Consider the following 21,106-nt stretch of genomic DNA (forward strand, 5'->3'; position numbering starts at 1 on the left):
AGTCAGCCTGTGGCTCCCTTGTTCCCCTCTTTTCAATCCTCTCCCCTCAAGCTGTCATTTCACTTTCCTAAAAGCCTTCTCCTTTCCCGTGAAGCCATTAGATGGTCCCTCTTGGTCCACAGGCAACAGCTAGTCCTTTCCCTCCTTCCTGCCACCCAGCATCCCACTGAATCTTGAATCAATACCAGTAAACTGGGTGTGAACGGAAGGAGACTGCTCCTTACTTGCCATTATTTACCTCTGTGTGCATTTCCACTGCTTCCCTCTCTCTCCCTCTGTTCCCCCACCCCACCCCCCGTCTCTCTTTCCCTTTCTGACTCCTAGAGAACTGGTTCCACCAGAGTACAACCAACTCATCGGCATCTGGCCCTGGGGACTTGCAGGAGCCAGAAGAGGAGGAGAGGGGAGGCGGGCGGGAAGGCAGGAGCGGCGACTGCGCACAGCCGGGCCGCGCCGCGGAAAGCCCGAGCCCGGCGCGGAAAGCCCCGAGTCGGGGCTTGCTCATGAGGCCTCTACGGAGCCGGAGGAGGAAGCACCGCGGCGTCTCCCTGGGACTCCTCGCCCTCAGCCTGGCCGCAGCCTGCTGTCTGCAGAGTAAGCACGGGGTGCGCGCGGCAGAGCGCGGGAGGGCCCGGGGCATCGCGGCTGCCGGCCGCCGGCCCTCGCCCACCTCGGCCGGCCGTCCGGGCTGGCAGGGCACACGCAGCTTGCGGGTAGCTGGGCGCGGCCTGGAGCGGGGCGCCGACCGTGGCCAGAGGGATCCGGCAAAGAGGAGTCACCCCGGGCCCGGCCGCCTGGGTCACTTCTCGGGGAGCGCCCCGCTCCGCCCTGCCCTGCCCGGCCGGGCGTTATCAGAGCCGGAAGCGGCCCGGGAGATAGCCGGCTCCTGGTCCGGGGAACGCCTAGTCTGCAACGTTTTTCATTTCTTTTTCCTGGAATAACCACGCTGCACCTGAGGTGTCCGAGACCTCAAGGGCGCACGGGTCCGGCCCCTACTGCTGGGACCCTCCCACCCTCCGGGTCACCAGCATGTTCCCTAAGTCTCCCTGACCGCTCAGAGGAACCCACAGCAGACTCTTGAAGAGGGATTCTGGGCGCTGTGACTGGGTGTTGGGACCTGAATGAAGGGTGGTCCTCGCCACTGCACGGAGCAGAGGGTGGGCACTAGAATCCGCCTGCTTGATGAGTCTGAATGCAACGCACAGCCCCGCAAACTCCCCTAGATACAAACAACAGATGTTAACCCAGTCTTACTTTCTAGTTTAATCATTATCATTTACGATTTCCATTTTACAGATTAGTCAGCTGGAGTTTAAAGAGTGACCAGCGCAGGGTAACTGGAGGTGGGAGGACCTGTAGTCAGAGCCAGCACTTGTTAAGTCTCCTATGCGTTCACCGTCCCTCAGACTTTACATGACTTCTATCGTTTAATCCTCTGGGCAACCCTAAGAAATAAGTACAAGTCTTTTCCCTGTTTCACATGTGAGGAAACTCAGGCACAGGGTGGTTGTTGTTACTTGTACAAAGTCACCAGCTAGCCTGTGGAAAAGCTAGGATTCAAACCTGGGCAATCTAGCACTTTTGACCTTTATGCCTCTCTGGCGAGTGCCCAGTTTTGGAGGCTGCAAATCTCAGAAACTCAGAAAGACTGGCACGGGGCATGTGCATCTAGCTGGCTGTGGGGCAAGAAATAGCTTCTATGAGTCCATCAGGTGGGCAGGTGTGTTTGGTGTTGCAGCGACCTTTTCCATTGTTTTCTAACCTTCCAGCATGTTTTCCACCACCATTCTTGGGCAACCTCTGTACAGATATCCCTGATTTTCAAGGGCATGCCATTCACTGTAGTGTGTAACTTATTTATTCACTCATTCAGGGCACTGTCTGCCTGTAGGAGGCAGGCCACAGTGGGTGCTAGAGATAGCATGGTTCCCAGTCTTGTCCTCAGACAAGCATTCAGGAGTGCCAGCTTGGGGTGGCAAGCCCTGAGAGGCAGGAGGTGCCAAACTTCTGGAAGCCCTAGAAGCTCAAAACCAAACCAGGGGAACCAGGGCAAGTCCCCCAAAGTCAGCCACACCTCCCCAGACCTGACAGATGGACAGGAGCAGCCAGGGGGATGAAACAGAGAGAATACAAATTGTCCTAGACAAAGAGAAAGCATGTGCAAAATCTGGAGGACAGGTAAAGGTTTTGCAATTCTTTACTTGGTATCTGAGTCCTGCATAGCTATAAGCTCCAGGAAAGCAGACACTGTTCCAGCTCTGGGTCCCTAGCACTTACCCAATGCTAGCCAGGCTTCACCCCTTAAAAGACAGTGAATACCTGTACACCTGCCTGAATAAGGCCTGTGCTTCAGGGCCAGCCTGGATGATGTGAAGTGGGCTCCCTCTCACCAGCTCCCTTCATCTTCTGCCTTTTCAGCCTCTGTCAAAAGCTGCCACCCAGAAAGTCTGATGTTCATCACTTACACTGAAGTTCTGTTAAAGCGCACCCCACAAGCACAAACACACAGCCTGCATTTGAAGTCTTGTTTTTCTCTATAGAGGGGACTTTTAGGGACCTGAGTGTTTGTGTCTCCCTGAAATTCATATGTTGAAGCCCTAACCCCCAGGAAGTGACGGTATTTGGAGGTGGGGCCTTTGGCAGGTAATTTGATTTCGTTGAGGTTGTGTGGGTGGGACTTCCATGATAGGATTAGTGCCCTCATAAAAAGAGCAAGATGCCAGAGTTTGCCCTGTTCATCGTGGGGCCTGGTCGAGTCTCGGTGTGCCAAGCAAAAGAAGAGGAAGTCGGCACTGCCTTAGCAGGCCCATCCTGGGATTTAGCTGGTTGGTACCCCCTGACACGGCACTCCATAGTCCAGGGCACTCAGCCCCTGGGCTGCCTGCATGTGCGTTTTCCCCCTGAACATGAGCTTGGGGTAGGAACTTATTTATCCTGCAGAAAATGGAGTACGAGGGAGGCACAACTGGCAAGTTCAAAGTTGGAAAATGATTTTTGCCCATAACTGGTGTGCTAAGCTGGGAAAGCACTGGTCAGCACTGCGGGCAAAGGGGAGTTGGTACACTGAACCGTAAAGAGAGCACAGGACATTCCTTGCTCCCATGGGGCCCAGGAAGCACGTTGGTCTCCCCTTGCTGAGGTGCACCCCAGGGGGGCTGCTCAGGTGTGTACTGTACTGACCCAGAGGAGCTCAGCTGCTCTGGGGTTTCCTGGGGAACCCTCGGCCAGCAGAACAGGAAGGTCCTAGGGAGTGGTCCCAGTCCCAATCTGGTGGTGAGCCCTGTATATGAGGACTCTTCCCTTCCTGAAGCCTGCAGGACAAGGACGATGGGCTGGCTTAGCGCTTCTCAGCCAGCACTGCACATTAGGTCCACCTGGGGGGCTTGTAAGACCCACAGATGCCCCTGTCCCACCCAAGACAGTTAAATCACTGTCTCCAAGGGCAGGACCCAGTGCTCTTTTGTTTTGCATTTAATCTCTTCAGGTGATTCTCATGTGTGACTACAAGCAGAGAGCTCCTGGACTGGGCCATTTCTGTGTCCCTCTCTTATGCTTATCCTATGGGAACAGCTTGTCAGAAAGCAGGAGAAATTCGGTGTGAGGCTGGGGAAGACTTCCTGAAAGAAGTGATTTTAAATTAAGACCTAGAGGATGAAAAGGAATTGGCTCTTGAGTCTCCTTTGAAAAAAGAGTTTGTACTCTAACTGAAGTACCCAGTTATGCATATGCCTGAATTATCTTTTGATCACTCTACACCCCTCTTCCAAGTGTGTTCAGACATCCTGTAAAGTCCTCCCAGAGAACTGCTGGGAGATCACCCGATCTCATTTCTTCCTTTGTCCTCCTGTTCCGTAAACATTTCTGCAGGGGTGTCTGAGTAGGCTCCAATCTTCTGGTTTCCCAGGCTGGCCCCTGGCCCAGGCCTGACTGTAAGTCCTGCAGCCCAGCTCTGCAGAAGGCAAACCCAGCAGCGCCCCACACCCAATGCTGTGCAGGGTCAGGCAGCTGCCTCTGCTGTGTGTGGCTTCCTTGGCATCTGATTAGAAATATAGCAGTGACTTGACCATAGCCTGTGGCCATTCAGAAGAGTTCAGCTTTCCAGGAAGGGTGGCTTTTGCTTAAGGTAAAAAAGATTCGAGAAGGAATTCCCCAGGGAAGAATTTCAGGCCATCCAGTCTCTTGCATAAGGGTATCACAGATTTAAAAATAATCATTCCAGTTCTCTACCTACTAAGGGGTTTGAGCTAGAAGAACCAGGCTGTTCCATCCAATCCTCCAGCTCCAGTCTCAGACCTACTGTTTCAGACCCTGGTACAATTCCAGCTGCTGCGAACACACCCCTGAGGATGGGAGTTCACTACCTCAGTAAGCAGCTCAGTGCATCTTCAAAGAGTTCTCCTTAATAATAGCTAATATTTACAGAGTGATTACCAAGTGTTAGAAACTGATAAGCTCCTTACACATATTGTCTCACTTCAACTTCATTCTGCCAATGACCCTAAAGTGAAATCCACAGGCTGGGAAAGAATTATCGTACTTGTTTTTATTCATCTTTTTAAACATATGCATATCTCACATTTAGTTCAGTATTTAATATTAGAAGAGTTTGGGGTCTTAATTTAGAAATATGCTGTGGGAACTCAATTCTTATTTATATCAATTATCCTATAATAAAATTGGTTTCTTTATACATTATTTCAGTGAAAGTCACAGTTTCCAAGAGTCTTTCACTGACATTAAGTAAGGACTTACCATACTTATTTCATAGATACAGTAACTGAGACTGAAAGAAACTCTTTATCCCAGGTCACACAGTGGTTTCTTGGAGAACTAAATCCTGAACGCAAGTCTGTCTGACTCCAGAGTTCCTGAATGCACCCCTTGTACACACACTGCCTCAATTCTGTTCACCAGAACCATTATCCTTTCATTCTCTACCCCTGGTCCTCATTCTGGCAATGACAGGGTATCCCAAGTCTTTCCTTCCCCAAGATGAGAAGTTCTGCAGCAGAGGCTGGTCCCCAGCCTGGCAGAAGTGGTTGCCGGTGTTGGAGAAGAAGAGGAGGGACTGGCCTGCAGGGATGCTGGGAGCATCCTCAGTGCCCCCTTTGCCTGTAGGTCTTGAAGAATTATTACGGCTGAGGTTCAAAAAGTGTAGTCCTGGGACCAGCAGCAGCATTTCTGAGAGACTTGTTAGAAATGCAAACTCTGGGGCCTAATCCCACACCTACTGAATTAGAAACTGAGGCTGAGGCCCAGCGATTGTGTTTTAACGAGGGCTCGAGGTGATTCTGATAGAGCTAAATGGTGAGAAGTACTGTGTCATGGCATTGGAGAGATGGAGGGGGCAGATGGAATTACTTAGCTCACCTGTTCCTTGGTTCAAACTACCCACTCTGCAGGGGCTCTGAGAAAAACCGGGCTGAGCTGGCTGGGCATCAAATTAACTAATAATGAACTCCCGTGGGGAGCACGTGACACTGAGTTGGTGCCTCGCAAATGTTAGTCCCCTTTGCTTCAGTTACCAAATGCTCATTGAATAAAATGAGTCTGCCTGCATTCAAATCTCATGGCCTGGAATTGTTCCTGTCAAGCTCTCTCTCATAGATATATATTATATGTAATATTTAATATATATATTAATATATATATATATATTTTTTGGTTTGTGTTTTTATCGACTCATTGACGGCCAAGCCATGATGATCCCTAATTACAAATGAGAGCATGAGAGGTAACAGGATTTGTGCAATCACCCCATTGTACATACAGAATAGAACCTGGGTATTCTGGGTTCACACAGTGTACATGGGGTAGCCCTCCCTGGGCTTCCCCAGCCAGCATCTTGCCCTCCTCTGCCACCCTCTGCTCCCACAGGCAGGTGTGCCTTCTCGGCATCTGGGGCCCAGGGTGGAGCTGCCCTTTCACGAAGCCTGCTGAGTGTCCACTCTACCATCAGAGAAGGAGCTGGGAAGAAAACCAGGTGAGTGTGGTGACCCAGAAGCCACAAGGGTGTTTCAAGCAGGTGAGGTTGGTTAGCAGTGTCCCAGGAGGAAAGGTCATCTACTCGGAAGGAGAAGGAATTTGTAGGTCCTAAGAGATGGGAGAAATCTTATCTTAGTAATTGTGGGGGAAAAAAAAGTAAATTTACATTTAAAAACATAGTAAGATTGACAATGTGGAGGGCCCTCTTGAATCTGGTGATCTTGAATGTACACTGGAAACAGTGGGCTTTGTTGCTCTGGAGAGGGTCTGCCGAGGGACAGTCTTCTGCAACGTTGACTGCTCAGGTTTGGGCAGAGAAGAAATAGAGTGGTTGATCCTGGGCTAGGATCTTGCCAGGTAAATCTGATGAAAAGACAGAGGCCAATCGAGAGTAAAGAATGCGAAGAACTGCTTAAGACATGAAGGCACTGGAACCAAGGCTGGATGTGGAGGGCAGGGAGGATTGAGAAAAGCAGAGGGAATTGGTGGAAGGATGGAGGACGCCAGTGGGAAAGAATAGTAAACAGGAGGGAGAGGAGGTTGTGGCCACAGCAGGCTGTTTTACTGGAGGCCGAGGTAGATAGAGGATGAATGTTCTTTTAGAAGAGGGTGATGGATGGATTCTCCATGGAGATGCTGGAACTAGGGGACAGAGCGCTCACATTGGGAGATAGGGGAATAACCTCTAGAGAACAGGATGTGTATTTTGCAAAAGGGTGGGGGAGTGATAGTCTAAACAGTGTTATGCAATGGTAATATAGTGCAAGACACTCATACAGGCTGCGAGTAATTTTAAATTTTCTAATGTCCACATTAATTTCACCTTTTTATTTTTTTACTTTTAATAAATCTCATTTGTTTAATACATCCAAAATATTACCATTTCAACATGTAATCAATGTATAGATTAGTAGTGAACTATTTTACGTTCTAACATACTGAGTACTAGGCCTTCAAAATCCAATATTATTTGACACTTAGAGCCCATCTCAGTTTGGACTAGTCAATTTTGAGTGCTCAATAGCTAAGTGTGCCGAGCAACTACTGTATTAGAAAATCCAGGTCTAGATTCTCACTTCTTATCTATCTCCCAAGTCTTTACCATCATGGGGCAATGTGGTCTTTTGGGAAACATAAAATAACTGAAAAACTTTACCTCTATACTCAAAGTACCTTATCTTACTGGAGTCAACTGTGGAGCAGTGAGAAGAGACCTGAGTTCCAGTCTCAGCTCTGATTTTCTACTTGGCAACATAAGACTTGGGCACTTCTGTTATGTCTCTGAGTCTCAGCTTCCTCACTTGCCTCTGCAGCTCTTCCACTTGGCTGTCCCTGAGTTGTATTCTTTATAATAAACTGGTAATAGTTTTCTCAGTGATTAAATAAGCAAGTACCCGTGAAGCAAAAAGCATAATTTCTTAATCCAAGTTTCCGGCCTGTTTCACAGGTTGAGATAATGTTTGTTAAGTACTTTGTTGATTATGTAGACATGAATTACTAACATTTTCAAACATGAAGAATCTGGGGCTCAGACCCAGTGTTGGCATGCATTTATTATTAGGATCACACTGGTTTTATTTGTTAAATCATTTTCAAACTTCCCAAAATATTCAAACTATTCATTTTCTAGAGAAAATATAAGGTTTTCCTCTACCCCAGGGACTTAGTCTCCTCCCCAAAGACGATCACAGCTCCTGGGCATTAGTGTATCCTTGTAGAGATGTTCTATGTATTTATATGGATAAGTGTGTGCATATGTGTGTGCATACATTCATTACTTTAAGCAAGTGGAAACTCTGCATACTGTTCTGCCCTGTGCTTTTTCATATTTTTGAGATTATCTAATACTAATGCATATAGAACTACCTAATTTTTAATGTCTCTGTAGTATGAGCATTCACAATTCAAAGTATGAATATTGATAATTTATTTAACTGGTTATGATATAATAAGAAATGGATGGTCTCTGCTCTTGGTTCTCGAGACAGAGCTCCTAAAACTCCAGTAATTTCCTGAGTAAGAGGAATATCTTTTGTTATAATATTTGGTCTGAGTGTCCACTTTCTGACACAAAGCTTTTACAACCCTTGGAATCACCAGAGTGATAAGAGTGTGTTTTTGTTTATTAATGAGGAGATTCTTGGAAGATGAGGGCTGGTTGGCAGAGGAACTGACCATGTGTTGAGAGGGTTGGAACTTTCAGCCTTACCTCCCTGACCTCCAGGACCCTGAAGGGAGAGGGGCTGGGAATTGAGTTAATCATGAATGGCCAATGATTTCATTCTATCATGCCTATGTAATGGAACACACCCCCCTCCAAAAAAATATAGAAACCCACAAACTGAAGGAGTTCAGAAAGCTTCTGGGTTGGTAAACATATCAAGGTCCTGGGAGGGAGATGCACCCACAGAGGGCAGGGAAGCTCCAGGCCCCTTCCCACATACCTTGCCTTATGCCTGTCTTCCACCTACCTGTTCCTGAGTTGTGTCCTTTATAGGAAATTTTGTAATAGTAAGGAAAATGCTTTCCTGAGTTCTGTGAGCTGTTCTAGCAAATTAGCAAACTGAGAGAGGGGTCGTGGGAACCCCTAATGGGTAGCCAGTTGGTCAGTAGCCCGAGAGGCTAGGACTTGTGATTGGCATCTGAAGTGAGGGGCAGTCTTGAGACAGAGCCCTTAATCTGCGGAGTCTGTGCTGACTCCAGGTAGCTAGTGTCCTAAGTATTGTGAATAGAGTAAGAAACTTTTTCTTTACCAGTGAACACATAGGTTGTCTCCAGTCTTTTGCTGCTGCAATTGACTATACCGTGCTTCAACAACAACACTTACACTTATATCTTTGCATTTATGTGCCCTTATTCCTAGTAGGATAAGTTCCTAAATGTGGACTTAGGGGTCAAGAGGTATGTGCTATTTAAATAATGCTTTATTTTCATCACATTGCCTTCCAACCAGGTTACACCCACTTACAGTCCGCACGATAATGTTTGAGTATAACTTCTGCACACTCCTGACCGCACAGTATTATCAAACCTCTTCATCTTTACCAGTCTGTTATCTGCCAAGACATTCAACCTCCCCAGCCTGGTGTCACTGGGCTGTGATCATTGCGTAGGACAGCTCGTGCCTAACAGGTGTTACCAACAGAAATGGTGGCTGTTGCTATTTTGGAGTGATTTTTCTGGTTGGGGTATAACTACAGGAACCCGATGAGGGGAGCAGCCTACCAGCCTCTATCCAAACCTGCATCTGTCCAAGTTGTTTAGGTTTGACTGACATTTGCATGACTTCCCAAGGTCATTAAATACCAAAATAGGTCAGGGGGAGCTCCCTCAGAGACAAGCTGAGCTTTGGTTTCTGAGTAATCAGGCATTGGGATGGAGGTTAGTACCTGAGCTACCAGGAGGGATAGGTACCCTACAAATTATGTGCAGGAGTCAATCGTCAGATATATTCTTGGCATCTAAACCCAAGAGCCATTGTTTGGGGTTGCTTTGCTGGCCTCCTACGCACAGCTGTGTCTCAGAATTCCAAGCTCGCTTGTTTTAGGAATGGCAGAAGTGAGCAGGGACATGGATATTTTAGTTATGTAAAACTGCCCATTCCCCTCTTAGCTATTTAACTCTCAGCAGACTTGGGGCTACGGAAGGGGTCTTGCCAGCACCTCCTTCAGCCAGACCCATTGCTCCTTCAGCTCAACATAGATCCTCCCTTCCTGATCTCTCCAAATAGGCAACAGTTTGACAGGCAGGACATACATGTCTTCATTCATTCATTCATTCATTCACTCATTTATACAGTTATCAAACATTTGGTCCTATCCAAAATGTTCCCGGGTTCAAAGGGCTCATAATGTTTTATTTCTACTTTTGGTTTATAGCATTTATAATAAATACATTATGTTTTATTGCTTCGATAATTGTGTTGTGGCTAAATTGCCAATAATAACCCTTCTCACCTTGGTAGCCTAGCTGGTCATGGCACATGGGCTTAGATAGATGGGTCAGGGTTCAAATCTTGCAGAAGAGCAGGACTTATGTTTATATTAACTATAGACCAAATGTCTCCATGGACCTTTTGGTACAGGATCAAATATGAAAGACATTTTGGTGTCACCCAAATGTCTCTGTGGACATTTTGAACAGGACCAAATGTCCCACAAGGATTCATTCGAGTATATTGTGAGCGTCTACAAAGTGCCAGGCCCTGTGCTGGGCGCTGGGGTTTCTGAGGTAGATTGGACACGAATTCTCCCAGCAAAGATCCCACGGTCTACTGTCACACATGTACTTCCTGCTGTCCCTTGTCTGCTCCCCAGTTCAGTCCCAGGTCGGGCCACACCCAGCTGTTCTCAACTGTTTGGGCTTCAGCTGGGACTTCTCCTAAAAGCACATAGGACAAGCTCATGTGCATGTGGTGGGCCCAGGGTGGGCCCAGGGTCGTGCAGATGCTGTGTATAAATGGTACCAAATTCTGCTGCCAGATTGCCCTTCCAGAGCCAAGTTAGATCCTGCAATTCTTCTATTTGAACACCATCCTGTGTCCTCCGTGCCTGAGGAAGAACTTCTTCAGGTAATCCCAAACCTGTCACAGATTCCTTATGCTGCATCCAGCCTGCACTTTTTAGTCACCAGGTCCCAAACCTGAGGATGCACCATGGTTCTTTGGTGGGTTCACTGTTCTCTCAGCTGGGATCGTGCTTGCTTCCTCCCTTGTCCATGGTTTTATTTTTTTATTTTATTTTATTTATTTATTTATTTATTTATTGTTTTTAGAGAGAGGGAAAGGGGGGAAAAAAGGGAGAGAAACATCAATGTGCCTTTCGCAGGACCTGGCCAAGAACCCAGGCATGTGCCCTGGTGGGGAATCAAACCAGCAACCTTTTGGTTCACAAGCTGACACTCAATCCACTGAGCCACTCCAGCCAGGGCTTGCCCATGGTTTTAAAATCTTACTCTTCTGGCCTCAGCTTAAATAAGTGTCTCCCCTCTTGCCCAACTCCTGCAAGCCTGAATGTGGCCCTGTGTAAAATGGGGATAATAATATTCACCAGGCCAGCACCCACGAGCCAATGTCCTGCTGGGGGAGAAATGTGGCCCAGGGGCTGGTGGGAGGTCAACACTAACATAGGGACACAGTGGGAGTGCTGCCCCACGGGAGATGTGTTCAGAGCCAGAGGGTTAAGGAAGGAATGGCTTCCATCCACCCTCAGCTTACCTGGAGCTGGCTGTCCTGCACCCACCCCTCCTGAGACCTGTGGACACCTTAAAAATAAGCTCTTGTGTACCTTGGAGTTTACTCTTTGCTCTTCAACATTTCCGAGTCTCGGGTAGGGCGGCCAACTGTCCTGGCTTGCCCATGACTCCTGATTTCAGTACCGACACTCCCACATTCTGGGAAACCGCTCAGTCCCAGGCACACCAGGAAGGCTGGTCACCTGAGGCCAGTGACACAGCACTGATGTGAGAGGGGCAAGGGGAGGGGGCTGCCGCCCTGGGCCTCCCACGCGTGTCCCTTACCCACACAGCCTTCCTCCCCGCGCTTTTCCGGTCTTGTTCTAAAGTGGAGGACCCAGAGGCTCCCAGGCCGCATGGCCAGGAGACACCAGGGTCGAACCCCTGTGGATCCTGCCCACATTGGGTGTCTCCGCCACGCCTCACTGACACTGGGGAGAACCCTTTTGTAACGTGATTCGGCGCTCCCCCACCTGCTCCACCAGTTTTCCAAACTGGGTCGCCTGAACCCTAGCTTTCTGACTCCTAGTTTAGCTGCTTCCAGGCTTGATAAAGATGATGATAATGACAATGACACTCATTTCCTGGTTCTCAGCTGCATCTGATGATCACATAGGCTGGATAGATGGCTTTCCAGAGAAGTGGGTGAAAATGTCCTGATTGCGGGGTCTCCTCCACCACTCCTTAAACTCAGGGAACACATCGGCAATATATCTGTCTCACCATTAGTCGATACTCTTGTCCACTGGAATTCTGTTCTGAACTGTATTGGCCTTTGTTTTGACTTTAGGAAATATATCCTTCTTAAATAATACATTTTTAAAAGCAGCAACGCATTACTTCTATAATTTACTCGTAAGAAAAGGAATGAGGAACCATCATTGATAGCTTCTTGGAGACTGAGACTTAAAGCAAAAAAATGTTATGATGAAACCAATTTTACCCTAGGCTAATTGATGTAAATAGGAGTTAGGTTCCTAGAGCATACTTCTGACAAAAACTTAACAAAACTTCTAAATAAAGACCCAACACATCAGTTTCATGGTGGCCAGACCCTATCTCAGCAGCTCAGGGTGCAGGGTGGGGCCACCATCACAGGACCACTCACACCCACACTCACTCAGACTGGGACGATGTAGACTTACTGATTCACCGAGTTTGCACATCTTAGGGATGTGGGAGGGAAATGAAAGACCCAGAGAAAACCCACGCAGACATGGAGAGAATGTGCAGACTCCATAAAGACAGTGGCCCTGGACAGGAGCCAATTGTTTTTTTTCTCATAAACATTATAACTAAACAACCCTGAATGAAATGATGTTATTCAAGGATCTGCTGTATTATACAGGACTAGACAAAAGAAGATTTGTAGTTATGAGTATACAAAACCATTTATTCTGTATTGTTATTTATTTATTAACCATTGTATTATTTATTATTATTAACCTCCTTTTGCCCACTCCTGTATTCCAGCCTGTTGCTTAGAATCTGGTTTCCCCGATTACTTCTCACTAAACTCCAAAAATCAGGCTTTCAGGATGCTTATTGATTCAGGTTCCAGTGATTCTGCCCTGCTAAAATCTTTAGTTCTGGCACTTCTTCCTTAAAGGAGGCATCTCCATCTATCTGGGAAATGGGCAGAGTACGGTTTTTCTCTGCTTTTCACATAGAATTCAAGCGAAGATGAGAAGCAAAGCAAATTTTTTAAACTAAATGTTTCTTTAAACTTTGCCCACCAGATTGCTTGTTCCAGTCAGAAGAACTTAAAAAGATTTTTTAAAATACATTTTTAATTAATTCAATGAGTAATTATAAAAAAATTCAAAATTACATAAATGTATAACTTGTAAAATAAACTTCCGTTGCCGTCCAGTTTCTAAGGAGCAATTCCTTTTAACAGTTTAGTATATATTACTCCAACAGTTTTCTACATATTAGTACATATTACACAAATATAAAAAAATCACATGCTATTTTATAAATTTATTTTTAATTTTTTTTTAGATGCCCTTTAAAAAAATGTTATTTTTTTTATTTTTAGAGAGGGGAAGGGAGGGAGAGAAACATCTATGTGCAAGAGAAACATCTATATGGGAGAGAAATATCGATTGGCTGCCTCTTGCATGCCCCTAACTGGGACCTGGCCTGCAACCCAAGCGTGTGCCCTGACTGGGAATCAAACCAGTGACCTTTCAGTTCGCAGGATGGCACTCAACCCACTGAGCCACACCAGCCAAGGCTATAAATTTATTTTTTTAACTTGCTAACGTATCACAGACATCATTCCTTGTTCTTATAAAGCTCATCCTTGTTAATGGCTACTTGGCATCGATTTCATAAGTAGAATCTAATTTATTGAACTGACTTCCTTGAATAGAACTTTTGAGCCAGGTCTGAATATTGATCTAGTCACTGAGTTTCTCTGGGCTTGTTCTGGAATGAATTTAGTCCGAGGTGCAGAAATGACTACTCATTAATTCAACTATTTAAACAGCTGATGAGCAGTTTGTCTTTAAACTCTTGGAACTGTTAATTTTCCATCTTTGCTATAGATCATTTATTTCTAATTATATGTGGTAGATTGGCAGGAGGAGAAACTCTTTGTTCCTAAAACCTAGTTACATACCTGATTAGTTTATCTGATTAGGAGGATGTTTTTCTGGTCAAGAGAAAATACTGAAACCAATGCAAACTAGTTGGTCAGTTTACAGCTGTATCCATGTTAACCTAAAAATAAAAGGCCTAAGTAAGAGGCAACAAGCATTTACTTGAGATCAAAAAAGAGTAGCTACTTGGGAAGCACTGATTCAGGAAGAAATCCAAATAGTGTTCTGATTAGGAGACAAGGGCAAGGCGTGTGAGGAGGGGAAGAGGAACAACCACATCAGTAGAAGGAAGGCATTTCTGTTGGTGCAGATAAACCAGCACAGTGATGTTACATTTAAAGAATGATTTTCATTTTCTGTCCGGTAGTCATGTATCTACTTTCTTGTTATCTTTGCAAACAGTTCTTTGCAATGTTGCTTTAGGCCCAGTCCAAACGATATTTTGCCCTGTTTTAACATCCCAAAGATTTCTTAATTTTATATTTTATTGTTTATGCTATTACAGTTGTCCTAATTTTTTCGTCTTTGCCCCTCTCCACCAAGCCCCCGACATCCCAAAGATTTGAGGCCTCCATTCCTCCAGCATTTTAAAATGGATTTGTTTATGCTATTTTTTTTACATCAGCATCTGAGAAACTTGGGCTTGTTATTTTTGTTTGTTTTTCAGTTTTGCTGCTTCTTGGGCCAAAGTAATTGAAAGGCTCAAATGAAGGTCCCTTAGGCTCTTAAAGGGCAGGTAGTCTCCCTTGATCAACGTGGTTAGCATAGGATGTATATGAAACACATAAGTGATAATGCAGATTTGTCACTAAATCTAAATAGGTTTCTCCAGCTCTTACAGTAATGACTATTCCAACTGCTCATATTCGAGGTCAGAGAAATCAGAACACATAGATAGATATAAATGATAGTCACCAAGTAGAGTGAGAAAACACAGGTTCTGCATTAGACAGAACTGCATTCAAATCCCACCTTTGACATTTCCTAGCTATGTGGGCATGTTGCTGACTCATGTGAAAAATAAAAGAGATAGGGATTATAAAGTACATAATAAGAATGTAATATAGTAACTGGCACAGAGAGCCTTGACTATAGTTCTTTCTCATATGCTTGTTAGCTTTTAGATATGCCTAATTTTTTAAACTATCCAAGTAGCAACAGTTCTATCAGGAATGGCTCATTCTCCTCCTTGCTTCCATAAATATTTGGTCATTCACTTATTCATTCACTCAGCAGTCATTTATTGACCAATAATTATGTCACGGGTTGTGCTGGGTACAGGGGGCACAGAGTTGAAGAAAACACCTAATTCCTGCCCTCCGTGGGCTGTCCTGGAATTGGACCTCTGTTTTCTTCCTGAGAAAAAGAAAGAGAAAGTTAATGCGGCAAAATGTTAATAATTGGTGAATCTAGGAGACAGTATATAGATATTAATTGTACTTGTCTTCAAACTTTCTGTGAGTTTAACATTTTAAAAAAATGCAGTCAGGGAGAAAATACATTTCTTGTTACCTGGCAGCTATAACTCTTGGAAGCCAGTATTCCCAACTTTTCAGCATGGAATTGATCAGATTATCTCCAGTCACCTAGGCAGGTCTTACGCAAGCAGCACAAGAGCGACATGCTGGGGATGGGATGGGACACTGAGAAAGGCCTGGGAAAGTAACAGGTGTGGTTACTTGGAGCAACACAGCAGGAGCCCTGGGCAACAGGGCACCTGACAAATGAGAGGGCTCAACAGGAAGCGGAGGTGGAACCGAGCAATGGGTTCCAAGCTTGAATCCTGCCCTAGTCACTACCTGGTCTCCTGTACATGCCCGGACTAGGGATCAAACCTGCAGCTTTCTGTGTATGGGATGATGCTCCAACCAACTGATCCACACTGGCCAGGGCCTAAGGCTTCTTATATGTAAATTCTTGATAGAATTACAATAGGTTGTGTGAGGCTAACAAAATGATGTGTTTAGTAAAGCAGTTAGCATAGGGGCTGTGCCTGGTACCTACGTACCGTAATACGGTATAACAACCTATATATAACTTCAGCCAATGGCACTACTATTAATCTACACATTTCATGCAGAAATCTCTGTTTCACACCTCTTTGCCTCACCTACCCCCAAATCTAGTTTGTCAGCATGTCCTCCCTACTTCCAAATACATGCCCTAGATCAGACCACGCTTCACGCTCTCCATGGTTACATCTCTGTCTCTTTCTTACCCAGTCCCCTGCGGCGGCCACCCAACTGCTCTTCCTGCTTCCATTCTGGTCACCTCACCCCAGAACGCTCTCCACAGCAAACATTCTTAAGCTTAATGGAGAATGTCACGCTCCCACTTAATTCTCCCATGGCCTCCCATAACTCTTGAGTAAAAACCTTCCCCTCTGACCTTCACCTCATGAGCTGGGTCCTGCCCAGCTCTCCAACCGTGTCTCCTAACCTCCGCCCATGGCTCACTGTTCTCTAGCATACCAGCTGTCTTTCTGTCCCACAAGTACAGCAATGCTTGCTCTCACCTCACCGTCTTTGTAGTTGTTCTCTCTGCCTGAGCCGTGCTTCCCCCAGGTCTTTACCTGGCTGCTTCCTCTTCCTCCCTGTCCTTTAGGTCTCATTTCAAAAGTCACTTGCTGAGCAAGAACGTCCATGACTGTTCTGTGTAATGGTGTTTACCAGCTCCATCCCCACTGGTCACCAGTGCCCTGTTTTATTATCTTAAAAGCATTGTCACTATCTAAGATGATCTCATGGGTTCCTGTAGCCCTTGTATGTCTCCCTTACATAGTGATAGCTCCAGGGAACACTCAACAGTAACTGTGTGTCTTGTTCACTGTTTATCAGCTCAGTCTGCCATATAAAATACCTCAGGCCAGAGGGTTTACACAGCAGAAATTTATTTTCTCACAGTTATGGAGGCTGGAAAGTCTAAGATCAAGGTGCTGGCAGGGTTTGGTTTCTGGTGAGAGCCCTCTTCTTGGCTTATAAACAGCTGCCTTCTTGCTGTGTTTTCATGTGGTCTTCCTTCCACATGTGCCCCTGGAGAGAGAGAGACTGCCCTCTCTTGTGCCTCCTCTTATAAAGACCTTAATCCTATTGGATCAGGGCCATACCCTCATGACCTCGTTTAACCTTAATTCCTTCTAGGCCCCAACTCCAAGTACAACCATACTGGGGGTTAGTGTTTTAATGTAGAAATTTGGAAGGCAGGGTACAGACATTCAGCCCATAACATTCACCACCGTAACTTTAACACCAGAACCTAGAAGAGAGCCCGGCATGTAATAGGCACTCCATAGCTATTGACTAAATAAATCAATGAGTTACAGAAGTTCATGCCACTGCAAATTCCTGTAAGTTGCCCCACATCTAGCACTCCATCCTGCAGGTCAGGGCGTGTCACTGTACATCCCCCAGCCCGCCATCAATGCCACAGTGAAAGAAGACATCCTGCTGTCAGTGGAATACTCCTGCCATGGCATCCCCACCATTGAATGGAAGTATACATCCAACTGGGGAGTGCAGAAGATCGTGGAGTGGAAGCCAGGGACTCAGGCCAACATCTCCCAAAGCCACAAGGACAGAGTCTGCACCTTTGACAATGGGTCCATCCAGCTCTTCAGTGTGGGTGTGAGGGACTCCGGCTACTATGTCATCACGGTGACCGAGCGCCTGGGGAGCAGCCAGTTCGGCACCATTGTGCTGCATGTGTCAGGTAAGACAGACCACGGTGCCCCTCTGGCTGTGGGTGTATGGGAGGCCGACTCCATGACTTTAAGAGACTTCTCTTCCCCTTCCCCATCCCCCACCCCACAGAGATCCTCTATGAAGACCTCCACTTCGTCGCTGTCTTCCTTGCTTTACTTGCTGCTGTGGCTGCAGTGTTAATTAGCCTCATGTGGGTGTGTAATAAGTGTGCATATAAATTCCAGAGGAAGAGAAGACACAAGCTCAAAGGTAATTCTCTGGGCCTTGTGATAATCAGTTTATGTTTTGATGGCCGGAGGTGGCCCATGTTATCTTGCTCTCACCAAAAAAATAACCTTATAACCTTATGGCTGACTTGCAATTCACTGACTTTTCTTTTGCTTTGCAGAGAGCACAGCTGAGGAGATTGAGCTACAAGATGTTGAGTGTTAGCCAAGGCTGGGCCCCAATTACATTCCTACCTCAAGAGGAAAAACTTTCTTTTCCAATGAAAGGAGCAGACATAGCCATCCACCCAAAGGGCCTCCTGTTGTGCCTCCACAGCCCTGCCCATTTGTGATGAGCCTGCCAGACGTGAACAAAGTCGACTGCATGGAGTTGAGGACTCTGGATTGGACAAAAGCCAGTTCTCGTACTTGCATGAAGTTCAAGGAGAAGAGTGCTTTGCATGGCTGCAGCGTCGGAGCCGTGCTAACCCATAGCCAATGGCTGGTGCAGGCGCTGGCTGCTTGCTCCCCATCCTCTGTCAGCCTGGGGAATGGCCGTTGGAGGTGTCCCCATGTCAGAGGCCAGAGTACTCCCGATCAGGTGTGCAGCCAGCATTGGAACACGCTGTCCGTGCTGCTGTCTGCTCTGCCCTCCAGCCCTCTGCTGTGGGAGCTGTTATGAGAAAACGTGAGGCATTTAGACAATCTGCTGCCCAAGACAGAGGCAGGAAGAGGCGGAGGGGTGCTGCTGTGCTTTAGTGAGTTGCCCAGGGAAGGGCAGGAGCCTCCCACAGCCTAGAACTCGAAGGAGAACAGCTCAGTTTGTTCTTGACAGACCAGTATTGGTAACAAGGGAAAGGGAGAAAATTACCTCTCTCTTCTTCTTGTAGTCCAGTTTTAATTGAATTTTCCCTCCTGTGGCCCCAACTTAGGCCAGTGTGAGGAGAACACGTCTTCACTGTGAGCAGCATCTGGCCTTCAGAGGGTCTCCTGACAAGCTGTGTGAGGGCTTGGCCTGCATAACAGGTGGTTCAACTGGGGGTCAGTCAGCTCAGGCTTCTAATGCGTCCCCCGAAATCCCTAACCCTTCATGTCTGAAGTCAGGCCCTCGATCTCTCCCAGCTGGGCAAAGGAGCCTTTGCAGCTCACCTACCTCATAGTCAAGTTGTCAGATGAAGCCCACAGGATGTGTAGAGCTCTCCAAGCAATTTAAGACAGGCATGAGGATTGTTCTGTGATCTGAAAGCAATCAGCTCTATACTGATTATAGGAAATTGATAAAATGCCCTGGGGTATCGGGCTCCATGTGAAATTGGGGGCTGGATCATGGCTGGCCTTTGCTCTTATTCTCTCAGGTGTTGGTTAGCATGTTTACCTGAAAGTTTCTCCATCCCAACTTCCATTTGGCAAGCTCTCAAGCAGGCCTGCATTTATATTCCATTATCTTTTCTCTTTCTAATATTCTTAGCTACAGATGGGAGGTACCACCCCAATTATTGGTGGAGGCTGAGGTTATTAGCCATGTCCTTAGCCCTCAGTTGCAAATTTACCCATAAGAAGGAAGAGAGCTAGAACATTCCCTTCTCTTCCCCCACCCTTTCATGTCCCCAACATCCACATCTTTTCTGCTTCCCATGTGGCAGAAGAAGGAGTTGCCTGGAGAAGACGGTGTGTGGTCTTCCCTTGAGCAATGGAAGCAGGGTGGCAAGAAGAGGTCTTTCAGAGTATACAGACAGTAACTACTCGTAATGTAGAGGAGGGCTTCGAAGGCACTACCTGCCTCAAAAGGCAAGAAAGTAATTGGTCCACACAACTGATTTGCAGCTCTAGCTCCTGACACTGGAGTTCTCACCACAGGCCACCTGTGCACACACGCGTGCAAACATGCACACCCGTGCTCTTTGCCCCGGCAACAGAGCAGCCAGGCCTGTGCCAGGACACGTTCCTTGTACCGCCAGGTCTCTAGTGCCCTGGAAAGCTGGGTGAGGAGAACCAGAGAGAACAGGGGGTCTAGGATAACCTGCTTACCTCTTTCTCCTCTCACACACAGAGCCCATCAGCGGGAAACCAGTTTGGATCTGGTAGCTGCTGGAGTCTGTGCCTCCTCTTCTACTACCTGCTTTTCCGAACTCTGCCTCTCAGCTTGTCACAAGTCAGGGGTGGAAATCTTCATAATAAAAGGAGCAATGGAAAATACCCAGTGAGAGGCCTCCATGGGCAAGCCCAGGTGTAAATTAAATTGCCCCTCAAATATGTCATGAAAGGTTATACCCTCAGCTTTCCCTTTCTTTATTTTGCAGTTTTGAAGCTCCTCTCACCCCGAACATTTTTGTGGAATGGTTCTGATTCTAGAGCCTGAGGTTTTTGTCTGTTTTTCAAAAAGAAAAATTGAACATCATAGAGGTTAGCCACTGTAAGTGTTAAGCTATAAGTTATTATATTTCAAACTGTGAAAATTGTTTTAAAGAATGAAATAACACCTGAAAATAAAGCCTGGTCCTTTGTGGGTGAGCCCACCCCTGCAGAGAAGTCCAAGGCACCAGGCCAGGGTTCCATCAGCTGCGGACACAAGCGAAACTCAAAGCCACAGTCGTGAGTCTGGCACGTTTAAAAAGAACAATAGAATGAATCACATTGGTCCCAACAATAAACATTCTTTAGCAACTCAGAAAAACAACACTTTGTTATTGCTGTCCGTCTCCCCTCTATTGCAGCCAGAAGATGAGTTTGAAGTTTTTGCTTCCAGAGTATGAACTGTAACTCCACAGTCTCCTTCCTGCTTCTGGAGAGGACTGAAGTGGATGCGACAACTGTACCGCCCTGTCCAACGGTGCCTAAGACACTCAACAGAACACGTGCGCTTTGTCAACAGAACATCCCCAGAGACTGTGATCTAAGAAACCAAAAAGTGATCATTAAAGAACAAAATTTGAGTAAATTTGAAGATCCAGCAGGCTTTATTAAGCAATTCATGAATCAGACAGCACCTTCTCTAGCAACTAGAAGAGTGCTCAGAGGAGTTGTACACAATGGGAGGTTTTTATAAGCAAAAAGAGAGCAGGGCAAGCAAGTTAAGGGTGGATTCTTTCAGGCAAGGTTACCTTTCCCAGGGGAAGGCAGGGGTTATATCAGGAGATTGTCCCACTAGTGATGACCAGGAAATTCCAGACTGATTAGTTTTTAGAAGTCCATTCCTAGGAGAGGCAGAAACTGCAGTTAGGTTAGGTATTGAGTCTGGGTGGGCTGAGTCAAGTGACTCCATTTGGGGTCTGTTCTTTCTTTTTAATAATATACAGTTGGTTCTTGAACAGCACAGGTTTAAAATCTGTGTGTAAGTGGCCTCATGCAGTTCAAACTCATGATGTTCAAGAGTCAA

General features: G+C 46.4%; 1 protein-coding gene across 2 annotated transcripts; it reads left to right on the forward strand.

Moving 5' to 3' along the window:
- The first annotated feature begins 279 nt into the window (after positions 1 to 279).
- On the forward strand, positions 280 to 20,499 carry VSTM5 (V-set and transmembrane domain containing 5). 2 transcript variants are annotated; one of them, XM_090265852.1, is made up of 5 exons: positions 280 to 594; positions 17,205 to 17,531; positions 17,633 to 17,773; positions 17,913 to 18,331; positions 19,781 to 20,499. In XM_090265852.1, exons 1-4 carry the CDS (start codon positions 504 to 506, stop codon positions 17,954 to 17,956), a joined length of 603 nt encoding a protein of 200 aa, XP_090121978.1. In that variant the 5' UTR covers positions 280 to 503; the 3' UTR covers positions 17,957 to 18,331; positions 19,781 to 20,499. The 2 variants fall into 2 exon arrangements, with proteins under 2 accessions (XP_090121978.1, XP_090121980.1); XM_090265854.1 differs by having other exon boundaries at positions 20,445 to 20,498.
- Positions 20,500 to 21,106: the final 607 nt, after the last annotated feature.

This window comes from Furipterus horrens, unplaced genomic scaffold, assembly GCF_987537825.1.
Source record: "Furipterus horrens unplaced genomic scaffold, mFurHor1.1.pri manual_scaffold_2, whole genome shotgun sequence".
Classification (NCBI taxonomy): Eukaryota; Metazoa; Chordata; class Mammalia; order Chiroptera; family Furipteridae; genus Furipterus; species Furipterus horrens.

Bases quoted from the DNA above. Each gene is read 5' to 3' on its own strand.
- VSTM5 (XM_090265852.1), top strand. From the start codon at position 504: ATGAGGCCTCTACGGAGCCGGAGGAGGAAGCACCGCGGCGTCTCCCTG. The intron at 595-17,204 runs GTAAGCACGGGG...TCCATCCTGCAG, and splicing joins CGCAGCCTGCTGTCTGCAGA to GTCAGGGCGTGTCACTGTAC. The intron at 17,774-17,912 runs GTAATTCTCTGG...TTTGCTTTGCAG, and splicing joins GAGAAGACACAAGCTCAAAG to AGAGCACAGCTGAGGAGATT.